The following is a 24,559-nucleotide window of genomic DNA, read 5'->3' on the forward strand; positions in this document are numbered from 1 at the left end:
CAAATCTTGGGTTGGACCCCCATGATGATCCCAAGCACCACCTGCATTCCATGCGGTAGCTATTGGTGCGTTTGGGCGTCACATGTAACTGGAAATGTTTCTTCTGTTAGGTTCTATAGTGACTTTTTTCGTAGTCATTTGCATATTTTAGTATTATGCCCCCAAAATCAAATATCCCCTACTTTTTTTGAATAGTATATTACATAATTCTGTTAGTGGAGTTTTACTTGACCGCTGGAGACCAAATAAAATTACAGTGCCTAATTCATTACTACTTATATTTATTTTCATTATATTCTTAATTAGAAGTTTAAAAACTGTTTAATAATGACATCTAGTAAATGTTGAATATCTTCGTGCATTGATTTACAAACCGGGCAATATTCGTCACTTACTTTAACTATCTTAAATAGCTTTTCCGTTGACCATAATATATTATGTAAAATTTTATAATCTAAGTCAATACATTTAGGGTTTTTAAAAATACAAAAAATGGTTTTCCATATGATAGGAAAATTACACAAGAAACCATTCTTTTCCCAATAATTTAAACAAATAAGTTTTACAAATTTAGAGCTGAGACATTTTTGATAACAACACTTAGATGTTAATTGATTCGGGGTCACAAATTCATTCATCATCTATCACGTGGCTCGTCTTGGTGGAAGACATTGTTATATTCAAGTTGGTTTGATTTTCTCTCACCCATGATTGGGGATTGCTTGACTTAATTAATTCGTATTATCTAATAATTGTTTTTTTTTGTTTTGGTTTTTTTTCTACTGTAGAATGTATTCTTTGGTGATGAAATGAAAATATTACAAGTAGCTACTGTCTCTGACATATGAGTAAACCTTAATTAACCATATTACACATGTATATCTGCGTTTAGGCCAGTAGGCTTGAATTAAATTGATAATATGTTTTGAAGATGTTAACCTAGGCTTAGTGTTATCTACAATGTCAGCCATTAGTTTAATGCCCGAAATAGTGAACGTATCAATGTTTAAAGGTTTGGTATACTTGCTATATGTATTATTGAATCTGGAACCGGTCTTGTGCCTTTGTTTAAATCATCCTAAGATTCTAATAAGTTTTTATAACATTAAGTATATTTTTTTTCAGGTCGTCAAAACACTTAGATGCATACCTCACAACACCCTGGTTTAGACAACTTGAAATTGAAATAGTTTTATAGTTGTACACATAATGAAAGAAATTGTGTTATTTCACAGCTGAATTGCATGGTAAGAACCGTAGAACCACCTTGTAGGGAATAACTTTTAATCTTTAACGCCCTAATACACACTCTGTCAAACGGCATGTTTGACCTGCATTCACTTAACCTTAATCCAAACTTTAAATCTTTCAACGGTTTACAAGAAGGTGCTAAATATGTCCATTTAAACTTTTAACCTCTGTAAATAAATACAAAATACAAAAAAGCAATTCGAAAAATAAACCATAAGTAAAGGAACCATCTCAGTGAATAAAGCTATTAATATGCCGTTAACCCGTGTCGCTAACCGAATATTGTGTTTTATAGTAAATTAGACGAATAAAACATATAACGTTGCCATCTCGACCCTGATGCCCATGAACACAAATGACGAGTTTAAGACAAACCATGGCGGAATGGAATTGATTAATGGAATATAAAATTTATTATGTATTGTCAATACTTTTCTGGTTAGATTTTAGCCTAAACACGACATGTGTGTTGGTGACAATTTTGGCAGTCATATCTGAATGACCCAAAAACTGTTTATATTTCTTTAACTTTTGGTATACCTAAATTCGGGCTATTATTTATGGTAGAAAGGTATAATAAAATGACCTAAAGCTTTAAAACATATTTTTAAATATGTTGATGCACCCTAAATTGAATTTGAAGCACCAGGGATAAATAAATAAAAATAGCTATAATGCATGATTTTATTGTAACTAGTGAACTGATAAATATTGTACAATTTATCTAAACAGTACGTTTATGAAAACGTGGTACTTTTCTGATATTTAGTTAAATTAACACTTACCCAGATCTTGGCATAAGCATGACTTAAAATGATCACGGCTAAAACAATTCCGTGCGAATCAAGAATTCTTTATGTAAGAATAGAGCTTTATAAAACCGTAAATGCACCACACATTATGTCTTTATAAGATGGTAGCTATAATCTTTCAATCCAATCCCCTAATTAAGTATACCCCCACCCAATCATAAAAAAATAATAACATAGCAAAACGGTGTTTAATTCTGATCATCTAAATTATCAAATGATATTCGCCGAAGTAGAAACTGAGAAGGGCGTGTTTTAAGATATACATAATGTATCTTACTATTTTTCGCTTATATAATTTGATTTTCAAATACAAGCCATTAATACTTATCTTAGCATTAAAACAATCAACCATTTGTGGTTATATTGAAATCTGTAAAAGACGCATTCTTTTTGAATATATTTTTAAAAAATAATAAGTTAAGTACAACAGTCCAGTAGGTTTTGCTGCATTGGAAAAAACATATTAGTAACGCTTTTTCAACAAGCAATTGTTATACTTTTAGTGATTTGTAGAGAGTGTAATCAAAATGTTATTGTACTGTTTTAAATTGTAGCTTTTATTCATTCATGTAAAACAGTTATTACAATTTTATAATAAAATGTATAAAACACTGAGTTCGAGATTCAAATCACAAATCCATCCAAGCTAGAAAACTGCAAATCCGAATATTTTTGTTTATAAAATATTCACTTTCCATTCAATAAATATTCCAGTCATCTAGTTTTGGATTTGGGGAAATTCATTCTCCTTTTCCCATAAATACAGATTGCCGTGTTATTTAATAATCAAACCAAACAGCATGTAATCAAAGAACGCTTGTATCCGCCATATGTAATATTGTCACGTGACATTGTTATGTTTTGTTTCGCTTGGGAAGCGTTTATTATACATAATAGAACTCCAGTGTAGTAAGCCATAACTATGAACAATATCATGTCCCAAATAAATAATCTAATTTGTAGATCTGCAATTGGTCACATTATGGTCCGAACATTATTTGTATGGCTCTATTTGTTGACAGCAAATACCGCTAATAATTATCTTGGATAAAATACCTCGTTTAGTAAACGAGGCAATTTTACCCAGCCTCGTTCTGAACAAAATACCTCGTTCCAAAAACAGGGCAATTTAAAAAAAAAACACGTTTTGGGACTCCAGAGAAACGAGGTATTTTTTTTACCTCGTTACAACGAAGCAAAATCGGAGCAAAAATTTTGACACGTTTTTGCCTCGTTTGGAAAGAAACGCCGAACGATCCATTCTGAGGTTTATAGTGCTAGTAACCTAAATTTCGTTTAGTCTTAGCAAATTGTTGGTGCATCTCACAGCCAGTTCAATGAAGAAATTTGTCAGGTTACTGACGCGTTATCCTTTTATTATTTTTTAAAGTTTAAGGTTATCTAGACGACCATAGTTATTAATATTCCGATAAATGTTGGATTAACCTATAAATGATGGAAACAACGATCAAATTGATTCGTTTATCACCCAATAATACATTCTACAGTAGATATCGCTTTTGTGGTAAATTTCATAATCTACTAAGGAGATATCGCTTTACATGAATTTGATTGGTCAGTTAGAAAGGAACTACGTTTTGTATTTTCAATGAACAGTTCATTTTGTTATTAAAAGTAACTCTTTTTTTTTTATTAAAAATGAATTATTTTAATTAATTGACCTTGATGGGAACACTGGGTCAATATGAATGAGTTTGCAATGGTTGAATTGCTGTCAAAAAATGAAGTATCACTACGCCGTAATGTAATCAGGTCCAGTAAAAGTGAAGTCTATGGCAAAGAATTATATTTATTGATGTGTGCATGTACGAAAGGATTGGGCGATAAATAAAATCTCCTATTCGTCCTTTTTGGTATCAAAAAATATCAACACTCGTCGATAAAGTAAAAAGAAACTCGGTAGAGCCTCGTTTTTTTTACTTTATCGACTTGTGTTGAAAATTTTTGATATCAAAAAAGACTAGTAGGAGATTCTCTATTTAGTATCAGTATGGTAATAGATATCGGTATGCTCAGGAACAGGCCCATTGGCTCCATCGAAACTTTTTCAAGCCCGAGGAAATTTTATTGGACATCTTTGTACTGCTAAAGGGTGTCGTATTAGTTCGCGTGGACGCCTGTACACGTAACGTTTTAGTGAGAACAAAAGACCTTGATTACCTCGCTAGGGCCATTATGTGCGACACAACACGCTGTTAAAAATACGTCCCATCCTGCTAAGTTGTTTGAGCGCCGTCATTGCACTCTAAATATAGGTCAACGCACAAGTTTAAGAACGTCGGCGATACCTAGACGAAACGATTTAAAATTTGAATCTAAGAATTTTCAGTCATTTATTACTTTGCCCACCCCGGATAGATTTTAATGTTTTCAAAGATCTCACAGCTATTTCAATTTGACTGGTTACTGACACATTATCCCTTTGCTTTACTTTTTTAAGCTTTGCGATGATCACGACAACCACAGTTATCAATATTCTGATAAATTTTCCGGTGAAAAATTTTGGATTAACCTTGTAAACAATGGGAACAGGGATGACATAGATTTGTTTAGTAATAATATGGTATTAGATATCAAGATGAATGCCAGGAATTTTGAGATCAACGACAGAGAAAGTTTGGCTTTCAAAAGTGGATCGCATGCCTATGTTTCCGCAAAGGCGAAAATATATGGCATAGACAACATGTGCTTTAAGTTATGTAACGAAGACGGAAGTGACGAATTGATTACTGATCACAAAGTTGTTTTGAATTATGGTTGGCGAACTATGATTATTTACCATATCCCAAACATGATAATAGACAATCTACAAACTGGTCCAACAATTGTTCACATAGACACAGGTAAAATATATAAATACCGCGCTGGGGTTGTTCAAGGTCAAGACGATGAACATATAATAGTCCACACCAGCATCCAAGATTTATCTGATGCGAGCATGTGTAAAATCATATTTGACGATAACTCAATAGTGCCATGTTGTGGAGTAATAAAACATCAACAGTGTAGCAGTTTGCTGATGAAGATGGTTGAGATACCAGCCTCAATAAATCTATTGACGGTTGACCAGTGGATGAACCAGTTTAACATAACACAGGTAAGGTGTAGTGATTATTAGTATTAGTTGAGTAACTAGAATATTGAATTGTACTGACGTTTAAATTGGTTTGATATTTTAAAAACACTTGCTTAGGACTCAGTTGTGGTGTATCATTTTGTAATATGGATATTACGGTGAATGATACACCTGCTTTAGTTTTCCCATGTCCCAAATGCTAATCCCGTGCATGGATTTTAAATCTTGTATAAATAAATAAATTTATTTATGAGTGTTGGCGACGGCCTTGTGGTCTTGCAGGTGCAAATAAAATTCACCACATTAAGACTCTCTTGGCCTTAAAGGATTGATTTTAATTTTATTTACTGTGATATTTATATTTATGCATGCTGTTTTTTCGGTTTATTCCGTAAAATGCGATTCCATTCATTCATTTATTCATTGTATTGTCGTTGTAGGAGGAAGATGGTAACAAAGATATTCCAAGTTATCAACGTATTAATCAAACCATGGGTGAAACATTTCAGGTAAACCTTATGGAAAACAAGCTCTCTGGAGACTCTGATGCAATGGCTGAAAAGGATGTGGTAATATGTATCGTTGACGATGCCGCAAATTTTAACGATACTGAAAAACAAGGATTGGCTTTCAAACATGGACTGGAGGGTTATGTTCTCTCCATACGGTCAGACATAAGTGACACCAACAGTGTTAATTTTAAGTTAAGTCAAGATAATGGAAGTTGTGAATTAGTTAGTGATTATAAAATTGTTTTGAATTATGGTAGCGGCAATATGATTATTTACCATATACCAAACATGATAATAGATAATCTGCAACCTGGTCCAACAGTTGTTCACATAGATACAGGTGCAACATATAAATGTCGCGCTGGAGTGGTTCGACGCCATGACGAAGAAGATGTAATAGTTCACACCAACATCCAAAAGTTACCTGACGTCACCATGTGTAAGATAATATTTGGTGATAAGTCAGATGTACCTTGCTCTGAGATAAGAAAATATCAAGACATGGAATATAGCAGTTTATTTGTGAAGACTGTTGACATACCAAATTCTGTCAACCTATTGACACTTGAGCAGTGGATGAAACAGCTTAACATACCACAGGTAATAATGATTACTTTATATTTCTGCTTATTATTATCCCTGGACATTAGGCAGATTACTTAAAAACATATTTTGAGGTTCATAAAATATTCGGATTGAGATATGAAGGTGCTGATACTTTGCAGCTGTTTTTTTCTCCATAATACTGATTATTGTCTCCATTTTATCAGATATCTATATTTTTTCTCAAACTATAATAATTTAAAAATATATATATATTACTCCCTTTTTATTGCAAGGGTGGGGGTGGGTGGATTGCCGAATGGTTAGCACGCGCGCGCTGTATCATACGGTCTGTCATTTAGTCATCTGGCGGGGTTTCGATTCCCCGGTTGTACGTGACAAGGAGTAGGGTTGCCTGTCCAACCTCGTGGGTTTTCTCCGGATCCCCTGGTTTCCCCCCACTGCTAAAGACCCCTACTCGCAAGCGAATTATTGAAATAAAATTAAACCATATGTTAGTCCCGAAATGACCTAGTTTGTGTCGAGTGGACGTTAAACCACATTTCTCTCTCTCTTGTGCATACTTTATCACTTCCCTGTAAATTTTACTGGGCAACCTTTTACTGCTAAAATTTGAATCTAAGAATTTTCAGTCATTTATTGCTTTGCCTATCCCGGATAGATTTTAATGTTTTCAAAGATCCCATTTTCCTGGTTACCTAAATTTCGTTAAGTCTTCGCAAATGTTTGGTGCATCTCAAAGCTATTTCAATTTGACTGGTTACTGACACATTATCCCTTTGTTTTATTTTTTTTAAGCTTTGCGATGATCAAGACAACCACAGTTATCAATATTCTGATAAATTTTCCGGTGAACAATTTTGGATTAACCTTATAAGGAATGGGAACAACGATGACATAGATTCGTTTAGTAACAATATGTTAATAGATATCAAGATGAATGCCAGGAATTTTGAAATCAACGACGGAGAATGTTGGGCTTTCAAAAGTGGATCGCATGCCTATGTTTCCGCAAAGGCGAAAATATATGACATAGACAACATGTGCTTTAAGTTATGTAACGATGACGGAAGTGACGAATTGATTACTGATCATAACATTGTTTTGAATTGTGGTTCGCTAAATATGATTTTTTACCATATCCCAAACATGGTAATAGACAATCTTCAAACTGGTCCAACAATTGTTCACATAGACACAGGTAAAGTATATAAATACCGCGCTGGGGTTGTTCAAAGTCAAGACGATAAACATATAATAGTCCAGACCAGCATCCAACATTTACCTGATGCGAGCAAGTGTAAACTCATATTTGACGATAACTCAATAGTTTCATGTTGTGGAATAACGAATCATCAACAGAGTAACAGTTTACTGATTAAGATGGTTGAGATACCATGCTCTATTAACGTGGTTACAGTTGACCAATGGATGAAACAGTTGAACAAACCACAGGTATTAATGCATATTTATATTATTTTTTTTTAAATAAAAAGGAATTATAACTACATGTTTATTGACTGGTGTAAAATATGTATGCTAATAAAGTAACCCCTTTGTTGTCACTTTATATGCTGCAATTATTCAGTTTGTATTTGTTATCTGTCCAGTGATTTCCAGCCATATCATCCATAATTATGTATTTTTGTTTAAAAGTTTACATACGTCAGTCTGTCTTTCACATCGTTTGTTCGTACACCAGAGATCACAATAATCCATATACATGTATTGAAATTGATATGGGTTGTATGTTACTGAAACGAAATGAATGAGGTAATGAAAATGGGTCATCTTTGTTACTAAATCTTTTTTTTAACTTTATAGGCTGCAATTATTAACCTATCTGTATATTGATTGTGTGACCTATTTGTGTGGAAAAGCCTATTGGGTTTCAATTATAACTTACAGCGTTATTGCCCTGTGGTCATAAATTTCAAATTCATTAGCCCAGGCCCTGCAGACAAGTAGGACGTTAAACCCCATTCCATTTTTCATCTATCTTATTCGCACTACATTCAATTATCACTTGATCTTTCTTCAATTTATATTGTATCATGTTACAAGGAAAGCCTCTTGATGTTCAATGATTTATGACCATAATTTCCTGAGCCCCCCACTCCCTTTGTTAAAGAGTCTATGTCCGTCGGTCAGTCCTTCTTGTTGTTAGTCTTGTACATTCTGGCATTACCTTCAGTAGTATACAAGGATAATTTAGCTCTTTTGGACGTATGTTTCGTTGCCTGTTGACCTATCGTTAGGACAGATAAACATGTTGTTTTTGGTTATCCGATTTATTTAGGTTCCTGTACATGTGGATGGTCAAGAACAATCAGCAGTCGTTCATGATACTACAAGGTAAGTGAAGATTGGTTTGACGTTGTTGTGAAAAGAATTTCATCACATTCTGTTAGCATATGTGTCGGAATACAAATTTGTTTAAATAAGGATGTCGAGACAAGTAATACAATTCACCTGGGAACTATTTTATTTCGATTATAAATAAACCAATTAATGGTTATGTTCTTTGGTTATTCTAGTTATATTTATAGTTGTTTTGCTGAATTTAGTTAAACAGGATATTAACAAAAAATGGCAATTGGTTATACTTGTTTCCTTATAAGTTTAAGATCACGGCATTCTTTAAAAGAACACATCTTTTGTGGATTGGATAAATATATGTATCTTGGAACATATATAATGGGCCCCCCCCCCGTATGTCAGTGATGCAGGACGGAGGGCCTGAGAAGGACAGCTGTCTAGTCCTTCGTATGAGACAAAAAAACCAAGGTCCCGTGTATACACAGTGGAATGCACGTAAAAGATCCCTGGGCAGTTGGAATTCGATATAAGAGTAGGCGATAGTGCCGCTGCCCGAGCAAAATTTCCCTCATAGCACACTGTATGGCGCATGCCCGTCAATATTAGCCCAGCATAGGAGCAGAAGAGTAGGACGTTAAACCCCATTCCATTTCATTTTATATAATGGGATATCTTTACGGGCCGAGACTACTACCAATCTATATTTTGATAGCTCGAATATCTTTATGCGACATTCCAATATGTATTTTTAAATATTTTCTTGTGTGTGTCGATTTCTGGTCAGACCTTCCAATGATTTACAAATATTCTATTATATAATGAAAGAATGACCTAATGATAACGCTGGTTGTGGTGTTCGCGTATTTTATATAAAAGCACCTAAACAGACATAAATGATACATTTAATAAAGCTGGTCTTGTTTCTTTATTATTTATATAACAGCACAGAAACAATTATTATCTAATAGGGGTTTATTATTCTAAGAAATATTATTAAAGCTGGACATAGTTATATGAACTCAGTTTGGAAATGGACGTTGATACCTATGTACCATGTGGACTTTTATACCAATGTGCAATGGAACTTACCATGTGTTAATTGTTACACTGAAAAAAAAAGTTAGGTGTCTCTATTTAACAACACAAACTTGTGTTAAAACAACACAAAACTTGTGTTAAATGTTGAAACAACAAAAAACTTGTGTTAAAATGTATCAAACAACACAAAACTTGTGTTGAAACTTGTGTGAAATCTACACAATACTTGTGTTGAAACTTGTGTTGAAATTTCTGAAACTTGTGTTGAAATTTCTGAAACTTGTGTTGAAATTTCTGAAACTTGTGTTAAAATTTTTGAAACTTGTGTTGAAATTTCTGAAACTTGTGTGGTTTCATACAAACCTGTGTATAACCATCATCAAAAACTTGTGTTGTATTTCTATGCAGGACCCCTCTCTTTGCTCTGTTAGACCTGTAAAGTTTGATAAAAGAAGGAAACAAAAAAAAATTTTGTAAGATTATTATTTATTCATAAAATCATAGGAAAAAGTAAATTAATACATCAAAACTAAATAGATATTTGAAATGTTAACAGAAAAACAGAGACTTCAATTCTAATACAAATTATATTGTGTTATATATAATGACCCCCCCCCCCACTTTACCCATCACAAAATAAAAAATAGCTATTTAAATTGTTTTTTGCCCCACACACTTTACCCATCACAAAATATAAAATAGCTATTTAAATTGTTCTTTACCCCAAAACAAGAACTGAGAATATAAAGATATGTACACAGTATCCCTACCCCATACCCCAAAATATATAATTCAAATATATCTAAATTTAATAACATCCAAACTAAGCACTAATAAGATTAATTATGCACTAAATTGAAACAATTTCAAAAACTGAAAAATGCTACAAAATCACACTACAAGTGATTTGTGAGGCATCTAGAAATAACGAGCATACACAGAAAACTAACAAAAGAAAATTGCTCTATTTTGCAGGAGTAATAAAATGATGTAGATCCTTTTCCTCATTAAAAAAAACCCAAACAAAATGAATATTTTATAAATAAAAGAAGCAAAGCATCAAGATTACAGGATTGAAATAAAAAAATATCATATGTACAAAAGATTTATATACAATCACAAGTCATAAGCCACAGTGGTTCAGTGAGCATAAGGCTGTTGGCCGAGAAATTTCAACTGGATTTTCCGGCATAGTTCCCACTTTTCAGTGTTGGATATGGCAAGGGATAATTGGGTACAAGACCAGAATCAAAAGAGAGAAAGACAGAGAGAAATGGGGTTTAACGTCTACTCGACACAAACTAGGTCATTTTGGGACTAACATATGGTTTAATTTTATTTCAATACTTCGCTAGCGCGTTGGGGTCTTTAGCAGTGGGATGAAACCGGAGGTCCCGGAGTAAACCCACAAGATTGGACAGGCGACCCTACTCCTTGTCTACAACCGGGGATTCGAAACCATGCCAGTTGACTCAATGACAGGAGGCCGTATGATACAGCATGCACGTGCTAACCATTCGGCCATCCACCCCCACCCCCCAGAATCGAAACCAACCCAACTGCGTACACTTTGAAGAACCCTTGAAAATTGAATTATTTGAATCAATGACAGACCTTCTGATCAAATGTGTGCGTGTTAACCATTCGGCCCCCCTGGGTACCCTTTAAAGAACCCTTGACAGTTGAAATATTTGATATAAGGGTAGGGTAGAATCACTCTAAGAACACAGAAAAGCAGGATATTAAAACGTATTTCATTTCATAAGCAAGGGAAAGTCACCTTAATGTAGGTCAAGGTTTTTTGTAATTCTGGGTGTATTTGATCTACATTTGGTTTCTAGTAATGCCTATTAAATACTTTATGATTTCCGACCAAATTCTAAGTGATTTATATGTCAGTTTACTTGCTATATTATACATACATATTTGAAGAGAATTAAAATCTAATTGTGTTTTGGAAGAAAATTTAACATTAATAACAAAAAATAAATATTTAAAAATTGGGTCAAATGCATTCTTTCCCAGAAGTATAAAATAAATTGATGCTTGGGTTCTCTTGTTGTTATCATACATCAAATACTCTTTCAAGGGTGTTCCAGCCTAAAAAATAAAAAGTAGGCAATAAGAATACAATGTTTAAATAAACAATTTATTTTGCCACATCGAGACTGAGTCTCTATTTGGTTTCAACTTTGCGTAACGCTTATTGTGTCTTGTCCACTTAAAGACCCAGGCAGATTATTATGCTCAAATCAAATGGGTTAAAAGTCAGAAAAATGAAATGAAATGGGGTTTAACGTCCTACTGTTCTGCTCCTATACTGGGCTAATAATGACGGGTATATGCCACACAATGTGCTATGAGGGAATTTTTGCCCGGGCAGCGGCACTATCATCTATTCTTATATCGAATTCCAACTGCCAGGGGGTCTTTTACGTGCATTCCAATATTCGTCTCATCGGAAGGACTAGACAGCTGTCTTTGTCAGGCCAAGTCAGAAAAAAGTCTTGAGATTTGGGACTGAAGTCTCATAATAGGTCAACTATTCACCCGGTTCATACATGTATTGTCTGCAAATCCAGATTCCCTACTACATCATTGGCAGCACCTATTTACTTGGCAATGTCTAATTATTTTTGGACCCATTCTTATTTGATTTCCATTGACAACAAATTGGATATTACCCTTTAAAATCTATTGAAATCTATTTGAAAAGTAAAATATTGTCCATCATTATTTTACTGCTATTTACTGTAAAAATACACATAGGCCCTATCATAACTTGAAGGAAATCAATGGATGTGATTGGCAAAAATCAAGCATGCCAAGTACTTGAAATAGCTGAGTCCTAGGCATTGCCCCAAGAAGAATAACTAGATTACCAAGCAAGTGTATAAAACTACTTCCTGATTAAAAATACAAATATGTATGTTACTTACATTTTGCCTGATTATCAAGCTCTGTGAGAAAAGTTTCCACAATATGAATAGCCATTTCCAACTGTTTTTATCTTTCTGATGTAGTTAACTGGAAAAAAACATACTATGTATTAGATGACTTAATTGACTCAACAGTTAAAAGATGAAAGTTTTAATTTACAGTCTATATTTTACACAAATTTCTGGAGAGAATTAAAATATAATTGTGTTTGAGAGGGATATTTAACATTAAAAACAAAAATAAAATGCAACTGATAACTTATTAGCTTTTACAATCACTATATTCTTTTTCAAAATTATAAGGAGATCACATGGCTAAGAGGGTACGACGCTGGCTCACTAGCCTGGAGGTCGGGTGTTCGATCCCTGAATTGGCTGAGAAAGTTCATCCAGATTTTCCGACGTGTCTTCCCCTTGTCAGTGATACAGGATGGATGGGATAAAAAAACGAGGTCCTGTGTACACATTGGCGTGCATGTAAAAGATCCCTTGGCAGTTGGAATTCGATATAAGAGTAGGCTGTAGCGCCACTGCCCGGGCAAAATTTCCCTCATAGCACACTGTATGGTGTATGCCCGTCTTCATTAGCCCAGTTTATGAGCCATTATAGATTAGCCAGAATCCTAATTAAAATAAACTCTGTAATTATATTAGAGAGACATTGTTTCATAAATTATTATCTATTGTAAAGTTATTCCAGTAGGGTATTAGGGATTATATTGTAACTAAAAACAAAGCTAAGGTATAAAAGTCCTAAAAATTGTATATATTAGAAAAAGGCGAGTTAACCACAGGCAGGCGGCAGGACATACTGAAGGGCAGGTCTCTGATATAGTGACTAGTTATTTCTTAGATGCTGTTCCTTATTAAGTTACCTATCCTGTGGGTCAGTATTATATGTATATATTATCTTTGTTAGATATTGTTACAGAATATAAGATTATACTAAGAGAAGTGAGTTATTGAATTATTGTATGTTCAATCGTACACCTCCAACTAGATTGAACATACAACCCATCGTCGAAGGTTGGACTATAAGTAGGTCCATAAACCCTGGATAGTATGATAGTATGTGGTTGAGTTGGCAATAAATATACTTTCTACGGTTCACAATTTTTAAATAAATAACTTATTTTTCCACACGTTGAGTCTGTATTTTGTTTCAACTTTGCATAATACTTATTGTGTCTTTTCAAGTTACAGACCCAGGTAGATTATTATGCCTCAATGGGTCAGAAGCCAGAACAAAAGTCTTGAAAAAAAGACAAAATGAAAAAATAATCATTAAATTTACCAATTATCTCCACTAAGGCAGTGGTGAATACAGTATTGCAAACAGTATTACAATATGATATTAATTATATTTTACAAATTCATGCATTTGAACGCTTTATAATAATGATTATGAAAGGGTGTAACATTGCATCCATCTTATAGTTTTGAAGTCATATAGGTCTTTAGCAGTGGGAGGAAACCGGAGGACCTGGAGAAAACCCACGAGGTTGAACAGGCAACCCTACTCCTTGGCACGTACAACCGAGGATGACAGGCCGTATGATACAGCACGCACATGCTAACCATTCGGCCATCCACCCCCCCCCACCAAGTGTATAGAACCAGTTCCTGATTCAAAAAGCAAATATGCATGGTACTTACATAGCCTTTGTCTGATAAGCAACCTCTGTAAGAAAACACTTCCACAATATCAATAGCCCTTTCCAGCTGTCTTGATCTTCCGAGGTGGCTAACTGAAAAAAATATGCAATGTATTACATTAGTTGGCTTAAATTGACTAGACAGTTTTGATTAAGTCAAAAAATGTTAATTTAACTACATTTGTTTTGTTTCATGTGTTGGTTTGCTTTGCCACAGATGAGACAGTCATATCTAACTAAGATTCTGTCTGTGCTCATACATGTACGTGTACAGTTTTACTATACTAAACTGAATTTTAGATTTCAAAATAGCATAACAGCAATCTTTTCTATAAGAATTGAATAGTTACCCACCAAGAAAAAGCTGCTCTATCATCATTTTTTCCAGCCATTTCTTCTTCCATTTTTTTACTTTTATAATTTCTTTTGTTACATGATCTTTTCCTGGGTGATTTGCATATACATCCAATATTGAAACTGAAAAAAAAATAAATACATGATATGTAATTTACCATTAAAGCTACCATACCATATATACAAACTGTGTGATTTGAAATTGAAACTAATGTATCTATATGTATCAAAAATTTTAATCCCAAGGAACTACCTAAGCCGTAAAAATCTATTTTTATAATCCTTGTTTGTCACATGGTTTCAATGTCGCAGTAATTAGAAGACGACCATGGTGACTGAGTGAGTTAGGTGCTGGAATACTAGCATGGAGGCCACAGGTTACCTCTTGGGGTTGACCGAGAAAGCTAATCTTGATTTTTCAGAGTGGTTTCCCCTGAGATCCAATGTACACATTGGCGTACACATAAGAGTTCTCTTGGCAGTTTGAATTCGCTATGAGAGTAGGCCATAGTGTCGCTGCCTGGACAAACATTTTCTCTTAGCACACTGCATTAGACCAGTCGGAGCTGAACAGTAGGACGTTGTCTTTAAACCCCATTTCATTTCAGGTAATCTAGTATTTTCCTAGTAAGATTGAAGTCTCTCTACTTTCTTTATATGTAAATATCATATTTGAAATAAGCCATACTTTTATTCAATATGGGGTGGGGCTGGGGGGAATGGTCTAGTAGTTAATGCATTCACATGAAATCACAGGGTCTGTCATTGTGTTAAGTGGCATGGTTTCGATTTCAAGGAGTAGAGTCGCCTGTCCAATCTCTTGAGTTTTTCTCTGGGCCATTCGGTTTCCTCCGTTTGCTAAATACCCATACCAGCAAACGAATTATTCATATCAAATTTAACCTTACCTGTCCTTTTTCCCGAAACGACCTAGCGTCTGTAGGCTAAGTAGAATGGAACAGTGTGCAGGGAAAGGGTGGAAAAGGAAGAAAGCTAATCGTCGTCGTAGTTGATTACCGGTATGCATATAGGCATAGCTTGGACTACTTGATTCTTCAAATACAAGTACACGTAAGGCCTTGTTTATGTCATTTTTCTCTCTCTGTTGCATGTAAGTGTCATATAAATACTTTACTTGGGATTGTATGTTCACATACACTAAGGCCGTGTTGAATTGATTCCTTGTTTCTCCTCGCCCGCGCGCTTAGGTCGAGGACCCCGAAAATCGTGCGCTTACGTTTTTAACACAAAAAAAAAATATTCAAAAAATTACGTTAATAACATCTAAATAAAATTCTACCAAACATCAGAAGTCAATTCTCGTTGTTTATTCCTCGTTACGAACTAAACCTGCGGACAAGACAGAAAATAGGCATTGCACCGAATAAACAAATATCAAATCAAGTGAATGGATCCGGTTGATAATACACATGTAGGGGCCCGCATACTATGGAATAAGTTACACTGTATATGATTGGATGAATTCCTCAAAATGGCGCGTGTAGCAGTCATTTCGGCTAATGAGAAAGCATATTATAAACTGTAAGACAATCGCTAATATTCAACCGCGAACCTGAATAATCAATTTTTCATTGGCTAAAATTATAACACATGTCATTATTATTCAAGTATTACCCAATCATATCTTGTGTAATAAATAACGCACGCCTTACAAAATGGTGAGCTATGCCGGGACATAGGTAAATTCGCGTACCGGTCGGCCTAATTTATTGATGTTCAAGGAAATAATAGTGGCCCCGTTCGCTCGTTCGTTCGTTTCTGGAGTTTAACGAACGAACGAACAAACGGGACCACTATTAGTTCCTTGAACATCAATAAATAAATTAGGCCGACCGGTACGCGAATTTACTTATCTCGACTCGACTTTGGTGGTTATTTCCAGCACTTTCACGTTCGATGATATTATCGAAACCATCTATAACTCAACAAGCGAATCAAATATCGTCTAACTGGAATGTTTCCATTGTATTTTAACACAAGAATACGGAAAATTTATATCAAAATATGGTTATTTCATTTTTTAAAAAGTTAAACAAAGAAGCCACTTGTTACCAAATTTTAGTTTGTTATTAAATTTATTTAATTAAATATTATCTGTGTTTTTATTCCTACCAATAATATAACTAGATTATTTATAATATTATTAAAAAATGGTACACAACCCTCAGACTATATAGGTATTATGCCAGACCACTTTGTGTTTTGAAACCCACTTTGTGTTGTGTTTACCGCACTACCGCACATGATTGCCTGAGTGGTGGCAGGAGAAACAAGGAATCAATTCAACACGGCCTAATCATTGTAGGACATTGGTAAAAAAAAAATAGAAAATACAAAAATTAAATGAAATTGTTACCAGTTTTTCTTCAAATTCCAATTCAATGCCAAAATGGAGTCCTTGAACGGTAAATTCTCAATACGGTAATTGCTGTAACTGTAAGGTGGAATGAGTCATATCATCACTGACTGGAAAAAATAATGAAACTATAGAGAAACTTCCACAGACTGATTCTAGTTCCATTATTTATTATTTATTAACTGTGACTGAATCAGGAAAATAGGGGCCTAATAATATTCCACAGAGTGACAGAGTCAGAGGTTGAACGGAGGGTTTGGGGAAAATATCTGCTTATTTGATTTAAGGTTGTTTTTTTAAACATAAATTAGATTACAATTCAACTAACACAAAAGTGTAAAAAGATTTTTTCTAGTCTGTGCCCGCGTTTATGTCTACTCTTGGCAAAATCTTTATAATATAAAAAATCATGAAACAAGAATCAAAATGGCCGCCAATCCAATCCAACCTCCCAAGATATAATTTCAAAACAGATTCTTACCTGCTGGTTCAAGTCGAGCCGTTTCTGGTTTAATCATAATGTGATTCTGTAATGTACGTATTTGAACAACATCGTAGCGCCGAACAACTAATGTTAATTAAGCACGATTTCAGAAAAATTGAACAGATTTGATAATAACATGCCGAAATTTTTTCCCTGTCCCAGCCCGCCATTTTAAACATGAACTTCCGGGTTAAATTGTTGGAGTTTTTTTTAAGGAAACGAAATACTAATATTATACACAAAAACAATATCGATGCTAAATTACATACATAGAGGATATTTGTCGTTTTAGAGTGAATAACATATTTTATTTCATCGAGAAGCAAGAAAACTTATATTTTCACGAATGCGTAATGTTCTATTTATTTTATGATTTTACAATCATTTTAGGTAAAAACAACTAGCCAGTGGAATAACACTTTTATTTCACTGATAAAACGCGGTATTCCACTACTGATCATAAAATAAATGGTATTATTTTTTTTTATATAAATATTCACAAACCTGCGGTCTTTTATTCTCTGTGACCATTAGCTTACATTTGTCAAACATATCACTGCTCAAGAATCATTTCAGCACGCTGTTAAATGGTAAATGAATTGTGTGAAATCAATTCATTTAATGTCCGGTTGCACAGAGATGATATCGCAGACAAACTGTAGCCTATAGTACGTTGATTTTATCAACCAATCACATTAAATAATAGTTTTACTTATTTTCTTGTCAATGCATTTGGAGTCAATTGTTAAAATCACACCGGGCATGAGCGCTCAATAGGCCTTTGATCTACCAGTTTATTGGGCCCATAAAAAATCAACAACTTTATTTTAACTACAGACATCTTAACACCAATTAGCAATCAAGTCTGGCTGGCCATCATGTCTGAGTAAAAAATACTTTTCTTATACTTGTGGACGCCCGGATTAAGACTTTGTATGGAGTTCAAATTTTAAAAATAAATATATGTTGACGGTACACATTACTTGTGTTAATTATATGAAAAACCCCACAAGATTTGTGTTAATGCATTAAAAAGAACACAAGTTTGTGTTAATGCAATGCAAAACAACACAAGTTTTGTGTAGAATAATTTTCACACAAGTACTTGTGTTGAGATCCAACACAAGTTTTTTTTCAGTGTAGTAAAATAAGTTACATATCTCACGTGATTATATGAATACATACAATATATCTATTAGAAGACATGGAGTAACGCAAATGTATAATCGGATTTACAACATGCAAAACATAACTGATATTTCTGTTTTAGAAAGACGATATATAATGTATTAGCCCATTACAACTGTTCATCTGTTATACAATCGTGAGAAAGAGTAACTTGTTAATCCTTATCGGGATTTAGCATCTGACTGGGATGTGTTGTTCTTGTCTGTTTGCCAATATTATAAATATAATGTTTTCTTTCTCGTCTTGAGTAGCATCAAATCAAACGAACGGGGCCCTATGACTGGTGAGGATCTGAGACGTATGGAGGAAGTTAAGTTGAAACTCATTGATGGGATCAGTGATCCCCAACCTATATGTGACTACCTGGCCGATGAAGGTATACTTTTACCTGAAGATAAACATGCGATAGACATGGGAGACTCACCAATAAAGAAAATCATCAAGCTGTTAAACCTCCTTATTAAAGAATATAAAGGAAGTTTTCCAGTCTTTGTGAAGGGTCTGAAAGAAACACATCATTATGGTTTGGCTAAACTATTAGAAGGTAGGTTTATATATTTATTATTCTAAGTTGACTTAAATTGATATAATGTGTAGTGTATATCATATGGTTTAATACCCTGCATGCATTTAGATGCATTGGAGGGTTTACTACATTCATTTGTACATGCTACAGTTCATGCTCTCATTAGGTCCGAGGTCTCTTTATGTAAAATATTATTTGTTATAGATGACATAGAAAGTGAATATCGCGTACAAGCTATGTGTTGTTTAATATATGTCACGTATTTAAATATATATATATATATATATATATATATTTGAATTCCCAATTAACTCTTCTGGTGACGTGCTTATCTGTTTTTGTGATGTTGTCGATGTTGTGAAATATACATGGCATCTGATCCTTTGGCCCAAGTTGGCTTTATTTAAACTTTGTATTTGTTGTAGATGGTCCAGAAAGTGAAAACCTTGTACAAACTTTAGAGGAAGATATCAACCAATCACTATTAGTCACTGAAGAAAAGGTGGCAACTTCTAAACAACTGACAGTTAAACATGTAGATAAAAGTAAGTACAGATATAATAAATTATGGAATGCATTATGTCCACCCATAAGATGTTCGATGAGGCTACAATTTGCATTAGAGCTTTCATGTGAGGCGTTGATAAGACGCACCATTTTCGGCGTTCTGCAACCTTCCGTTCTAGAGTTGTGACAGACAGGAAAAATATGAACATTCCGAGAAAAACTCATAAAAAAATGATTAAATTCCAGTCTTTATCATGGTTAAAATCACATCAAATATACATCTTTGCGTTCTAGGATACACATAGATTCATAAACACGCTATGGCACGACATTTCAGCGTCTAAAAGTAGCAAAAAAGGCGGTAAAAAGATGACGATGTTATACGGACCTTTTCCGTATGAAAACTGTTCGATACGTACTACCGTATAAGTGTGCCTTAGTACGTATGAGAAATACACACACATTGATCACGTCACGAGCAAAATCGATACGCATACGTGATACGGACCAGGAATTTACGCTTGCCAAAGGTTTCTATTGATTTTATACGTCCGTCATAATTTTCATCCGATTTTGACGAAACTTGACATATAGGTTTTTATCCCAAAGATTTCGGTTCTTGTATAATGTCATGTATCGGACCGCAACTTCTTGGATTTTGGCCCCTGTACGAAATATCTCGTTTTAGCTTGTGCACACTCTACAGGTCATAATTTTTCCGATTTAGATGAAACTTGAAATGTATGTTTCCCAGAATCTCAGTCCCTGTCGATATTCCCGCATATCGGACAGCAACTTCATGTATTATGACCACTGATTGTGCGAAAAATCGCATCGTCCATTTTTATTCGATTGCGTACTGACCCGGCCTTGGAGTCCTCGAGCATATTCGATTGCGTACTGACCCGGCCTGGGAGTCCTCGAGCATCGCGAACATCAAGTCTCACCATGTCATTATGGGTGCCCCTCAGGGATATGGCACCCATACTAATATAGGCACGTTTGTCGTTGGCTTCGTATTGCGTCCATTGGTGAAACGGCACCGAAGGCGCCCATCGGGGGTACCGAATCTTTCAAGGGGGGAGAGCTGCCCCCCCCCCCTTTTGCCCCCCCCCTTTTGCCCCTACCGCTAGCTACGGGCCTTGATCTTCCATTAAGTCAGCATGTTTCATGTTGGGTGTTCCGAGCATATATCACAAAGTCATTATGGAATATGGTGTGACTGACGTGAATGATTTAGATCCTAATATTCACCTGTTTGCCAATGATACACGGATATACATGAAATAATATCTGGAAGATTTTACATCCCATCTTTTGAAGCCAGGAAATTGTTAGAGCCTGTGTCTGCGAAAGTGTTAACAGGCGCCACTTAATCTGTTGTTGAGACTAGAAAGGAGATCAGGCTTTTGTATAATATTTTAAAATTGAAAAACTTATGGCCATTTTCAATAATTAGTTTTTGTTTATTGCCATGTAAGTGCATTACTAATGGATAAGCTTATGATTCCAGTGCAACAAACACATTCAACTTATATCTTCCTTAAAAGACTATCTCACTGTTTTGACCTCAAAAAACAGCACGTCTTTTACATTAACTGAATCACTAATGCAAGTTAGGGGGTTGGTGTGGTGGTTAGAACGACCCGTTACTCCTTTATTCATTTTTATAGTTACTTATTCACGCATACTGTATTATATTCTTGAAGTATCAAAAGTAAATGATATAGCAATAATATATGAAGCAAATTTATACGAGCTTTTTGCTTGTTTTTGTATCATATATTTAAAATTGTCATGTTATATTTGATATTTTTTGAATAAATATTGCTTTAAGCAAACACATTTTTAACATTCGCTCAGTTATTAATTACACCATAAACGTGAATCCAACACGGTAGTGTTTCCCTAATCTCACCTCACAGAAATTTTCCCTTACCTTCAATTTTCACCGTGAATAATTTCTCGCCGCATCTGACACAAGCTTTGAAGAATCCAACACTATTGTCAAGTAAGTTTTTTCGATTAAAACAAAACATATAAACTTAAAAACTATAAACTTCTTTTCAGAGTGGTTAAACGAAGAAAGAGAGGCAGACACAATTACAGAACATACATATACTATAATCAATCAGTATGTATACATTGTATTTCTATTTAATGTAAATTTACCAGATATATTCAGGGACAATTGCGCACAGGCTTGTGGGACAGAACTGATTGTTAAATATTTACCTAATCTATTATGGCAAACATTTTCACCAAATTAATTGATTTGATTAAGAAGATCAGGGACAAATTTTCAATGTTTGTTGTTTGTTTGGCCCGTTTATGTTTATAACATGCATATGCTGAACAGAGACTGTGTTACAGGAAATGACCCCCACATTATTTCAAATATTAAAAGATAGTTATTGTTATGTGGTGAATTATGATTTGAATATAGTGCGACCGCCATGAAAGGTTCCCCAATCCTTATTTCAATAAGTTATATCAATAAATTTAGGAATTTCTCGAATATTTTTTTGATCTCATTCAGTTTATTTTTGGATGTATTGTAAACAAATATATTGTAATATATTACCGACCGTCTCATTTCGAACAGCAAACACAAAATAAACGGCCAAATAAACATAGCTTATACGTAGCTCAAAGATTGTCTACCACTAAATAAGCAGCCTATTTAGCATTAAAAGAATGAAATTATTGTAGCTGGGGTCTGGTTTCCAGATAGATATTCCATGATAATATTTTTATACACCCACATTTTCAAATGGACTAATTTTGTCGTAGCTCCTATACATTGGGACATCTTTTTGTCCGTTCACATTTGTTTGTGGACACTCTGCGGGTCACAATTGTTATCCAATTTTGACGAAACCTAAAATATATCCCAAAGATACGGTTATTCGTGATACAGGCATGTATCGTGCTGTAACTTCATGCATTATGACTCCTGTGTGTACGCAGAACTGTGTTTTTTAGCTTGTGGTACCTCAATAGGTCACAATTTATATCTCATTTTGCAAAAACTTACAACATATCTTTATTACCCAAAGATCTCGGTAACTTCCTGGATTGTACGAAAATCACGTTTTTAATGTGTAGCCGATCTAGAGATCAAATTGTTATTTGAATTTAAAATCCGTTCAAACATATTACCGTTACACAATAACTGAGTTCCAATTTCTGGAAAATCAGACAGAATTTCCCATCAAAATGGAAGCTCGCCTTTTGCGTAAATAATCAAAAAGCAATGAAAGGAATCGTATATACAATAATTTTTTAAATGATCTCGGATGAGATTCGATTTTTAGTCCAGTGCTACACTATTTGTTCTTTATGATGATAACACCTGGTTTAACTTCATATGATACTTTTATTGTTCTTCAAACATATCATGTACAAAACGTCTTATAGTTAAAGACTCCGTAATTAGCTTGTGTTGAGGGAGCCATGGTCCTAGCTTGGCTTGGCACCCTTGAGTGCCAACTCCCAGCTAACTTACATGACCGAATTCCGATCTTAACTCACTTTCTATCAATTACATCTCTGCTTATAATCCCTTTCTAGACAAAGGATGATCGAAGAGATTATACAGCTGGCTATATTGTATCATAGCAGACTAAATGTTTATTACAGATTGCTTTACAAGACAAAACGCGTTGCATAACATGGGCCAGCTATATGTTTATATTATGGTAATGACTAATGAGTGCCATCTGGACAACCATGGGTGTCAATAGTCAACATAAGGATATTTTAATTAATTCCGCTTTTATGTGTCAAGATATGGTATGATAACGTATCCATAACATACAAATTGTGTAACACCAGGCAAGATAGCATAATAGGTTGTGATTTAGCCCCGAAAATCGTTTCATCTCGTCCCAGCAAATTCCGGGTGAAAATCTGACGCTTTGTTACAAAATTCAAACGGTAGGCCGTCACTGTCGCATACATTTCTGTTCTGATGCATTGCACAATACGTCTTGCACTCGAATTACGTCTCGAACTATATTTGTCACGTGTAGCCATAATCAGGTGAAAAAATTAAATTCTAAGCCAATCAGAAACCATAAAAGCAAAGATCGTCATAGGTCAAGGGTCAATAGCTAAATAGACCAGGGAATAACTTTTATGAGACGGAACACGTTGGGTTGTTTACATTTGTCAGAGAGAATTTTCTGCAAATATGCCAGGATTCTTGGATAATACCACCTGTTAAATGTTGCATTGACACGGTAAAGACGACTTACCCTTGATCTGTGGCATAAATATGGTCAATAATTGGGAAATAGCCCCAATGATTGAATAAATCTTTTATTTTCTGGAACAAGTATTTCTTCAAAACTATTTCAGTGAAACAATATCCAAGAGAAATACTGATGCTTGAAATACTGATTCGGTCTTATAATTATATATAATGTTAAGAAATAAGAAAAATAATAATACCATGTGATCTGATCGATACAATTAATAATAATTCACCTTCATCAATTTTACTATTTTTTTAAAAAGAAAACAATAGACTTATTATAAGAGTATAGAGGAAGATAAATGGGGTTTAACTTCCACTCGACACAAACTAGGTAATTTTGGTTCAATTTTATTCCAATAATTCGCTTGCGTGTAGTGGTCTTTAGCAGTGGGGGGAAACCGGGGGACCCGGAGAAAACCCATGAGGTTGGACAGGCGACCCTTCTCCTTGTCAAGTACAACCGTGGAATCTAAACCACGCTAGTGGACTAAATGACAGGTCTTATGATACAGTGCGCATATGCTACCCCATCCTCGGTTACCCAGTGTACTGATTCCGTTCTACTCCACTATACCTTGGGTTAATCCATAGGGTTTCGACGATTTCAAATTATCTGCCCTGGCCTAGAATGAAGCTACAGTCTACGAACCAATCAGAAAACAGTTTACTGAATGA

At 34.6% G+C, this 24,559-nt stretch overlaps 1 protein-coding gene and 1 long non-coding RNA gene across 5 annotated transcripts; one reads left to right on the plus strand and one right to left on the minus strand.

Moving 5' to 3' along the window:
• The first annotated feature begins 6,139 nt into the window (after nucleotides 1–6,139).
• On the plus strand, nucleotides 6,140–24,026 carry LOC130013235 (uncharacterized). Its single transcript, XM_056102029.1, has 6 exons — nucleotides 6,140–6,272; nucleotides 7,035–7,691; nucleotides 8,536–8,591; nucleotides 18,842–19,134; nucleotides 19,542–19,661; nucleotides 21,694–24,026. Exons 1-6 carry the CDS (start codon nucleotides 6,174–6,176, stop codon nucleotides 21,891–21,893), a joined length of 1,425 nt encoding a protein of 474 aa, XP_055958004.1. The 5' UTR covers nucleotides 6,140–6,173; the 3' UTR covers nucleotides 21,894–24,026.
• Nucleotides 11,004–17,569, minus strand: LOC126818859 (uncharacterized). 4 transcript variants are annotated; one of them, XR_007679381.2, is made up of 6 exons: nucleotides 17,400–17,569; nucleotides 16,919–17,028; nucleotides 14,542–14,664; nucleotides 14,189–14,280; nucleotides 12,533–12,620; nucleotides 11,004–11,693 (listed from the first exon to the last, which is right to left on the minus strand). It is a non-coding gene; the product is annotated as an uncharacterized LOC126818859 (long non-coding RNA). The 4 variants fall into 4 exon arrangements; XR_007679385.2 differs by having other exon boundaries at nucleotides 17,247–17,569; XR_007679379.2 differs by having other exon boundaries at nucleotides 16,919–17,566.
• Nucleotides 24,027–24,559: the final 533 nt, after the last annotated feature.

This window comes from Patella vulgata, chromosome 1 (assembly GCF_932274485.2).
Source record: "Patella vulgata chromosome 1, xgPatVulg1.2, whole genome shotgun sequence".
NCBI classification, from domain to species: Eukaryota; Metazoa; Mollusca; class Gastropoda; family Patellidae; genus Patella; species Patella vulgata.

Bases quoted from the DNA above. Each gene is read 5' to 3' on its own strand.
- LOC130013235 (XM_056102029.1), top strand. From the start codon at position 6,174: ATGGAATATAGCAGTTTATTTGTGAAGACTGTTGACATACCAAATTCT. The intron at 7,692-8,535 runs GTATTAATGCAT...CGATTTATTTAG, and splicing joins AACAGTTGAACAAACCACAG to GTTCCTGTACATGTGGATGG. The intron at 19,135-19,541 runs GTAGGTTTATAT...TATTTGTTGTAG, and splicing joins TTTGGCTAAACTATTAGAAG to ATGGTCCAGAAAGTGAAAAC.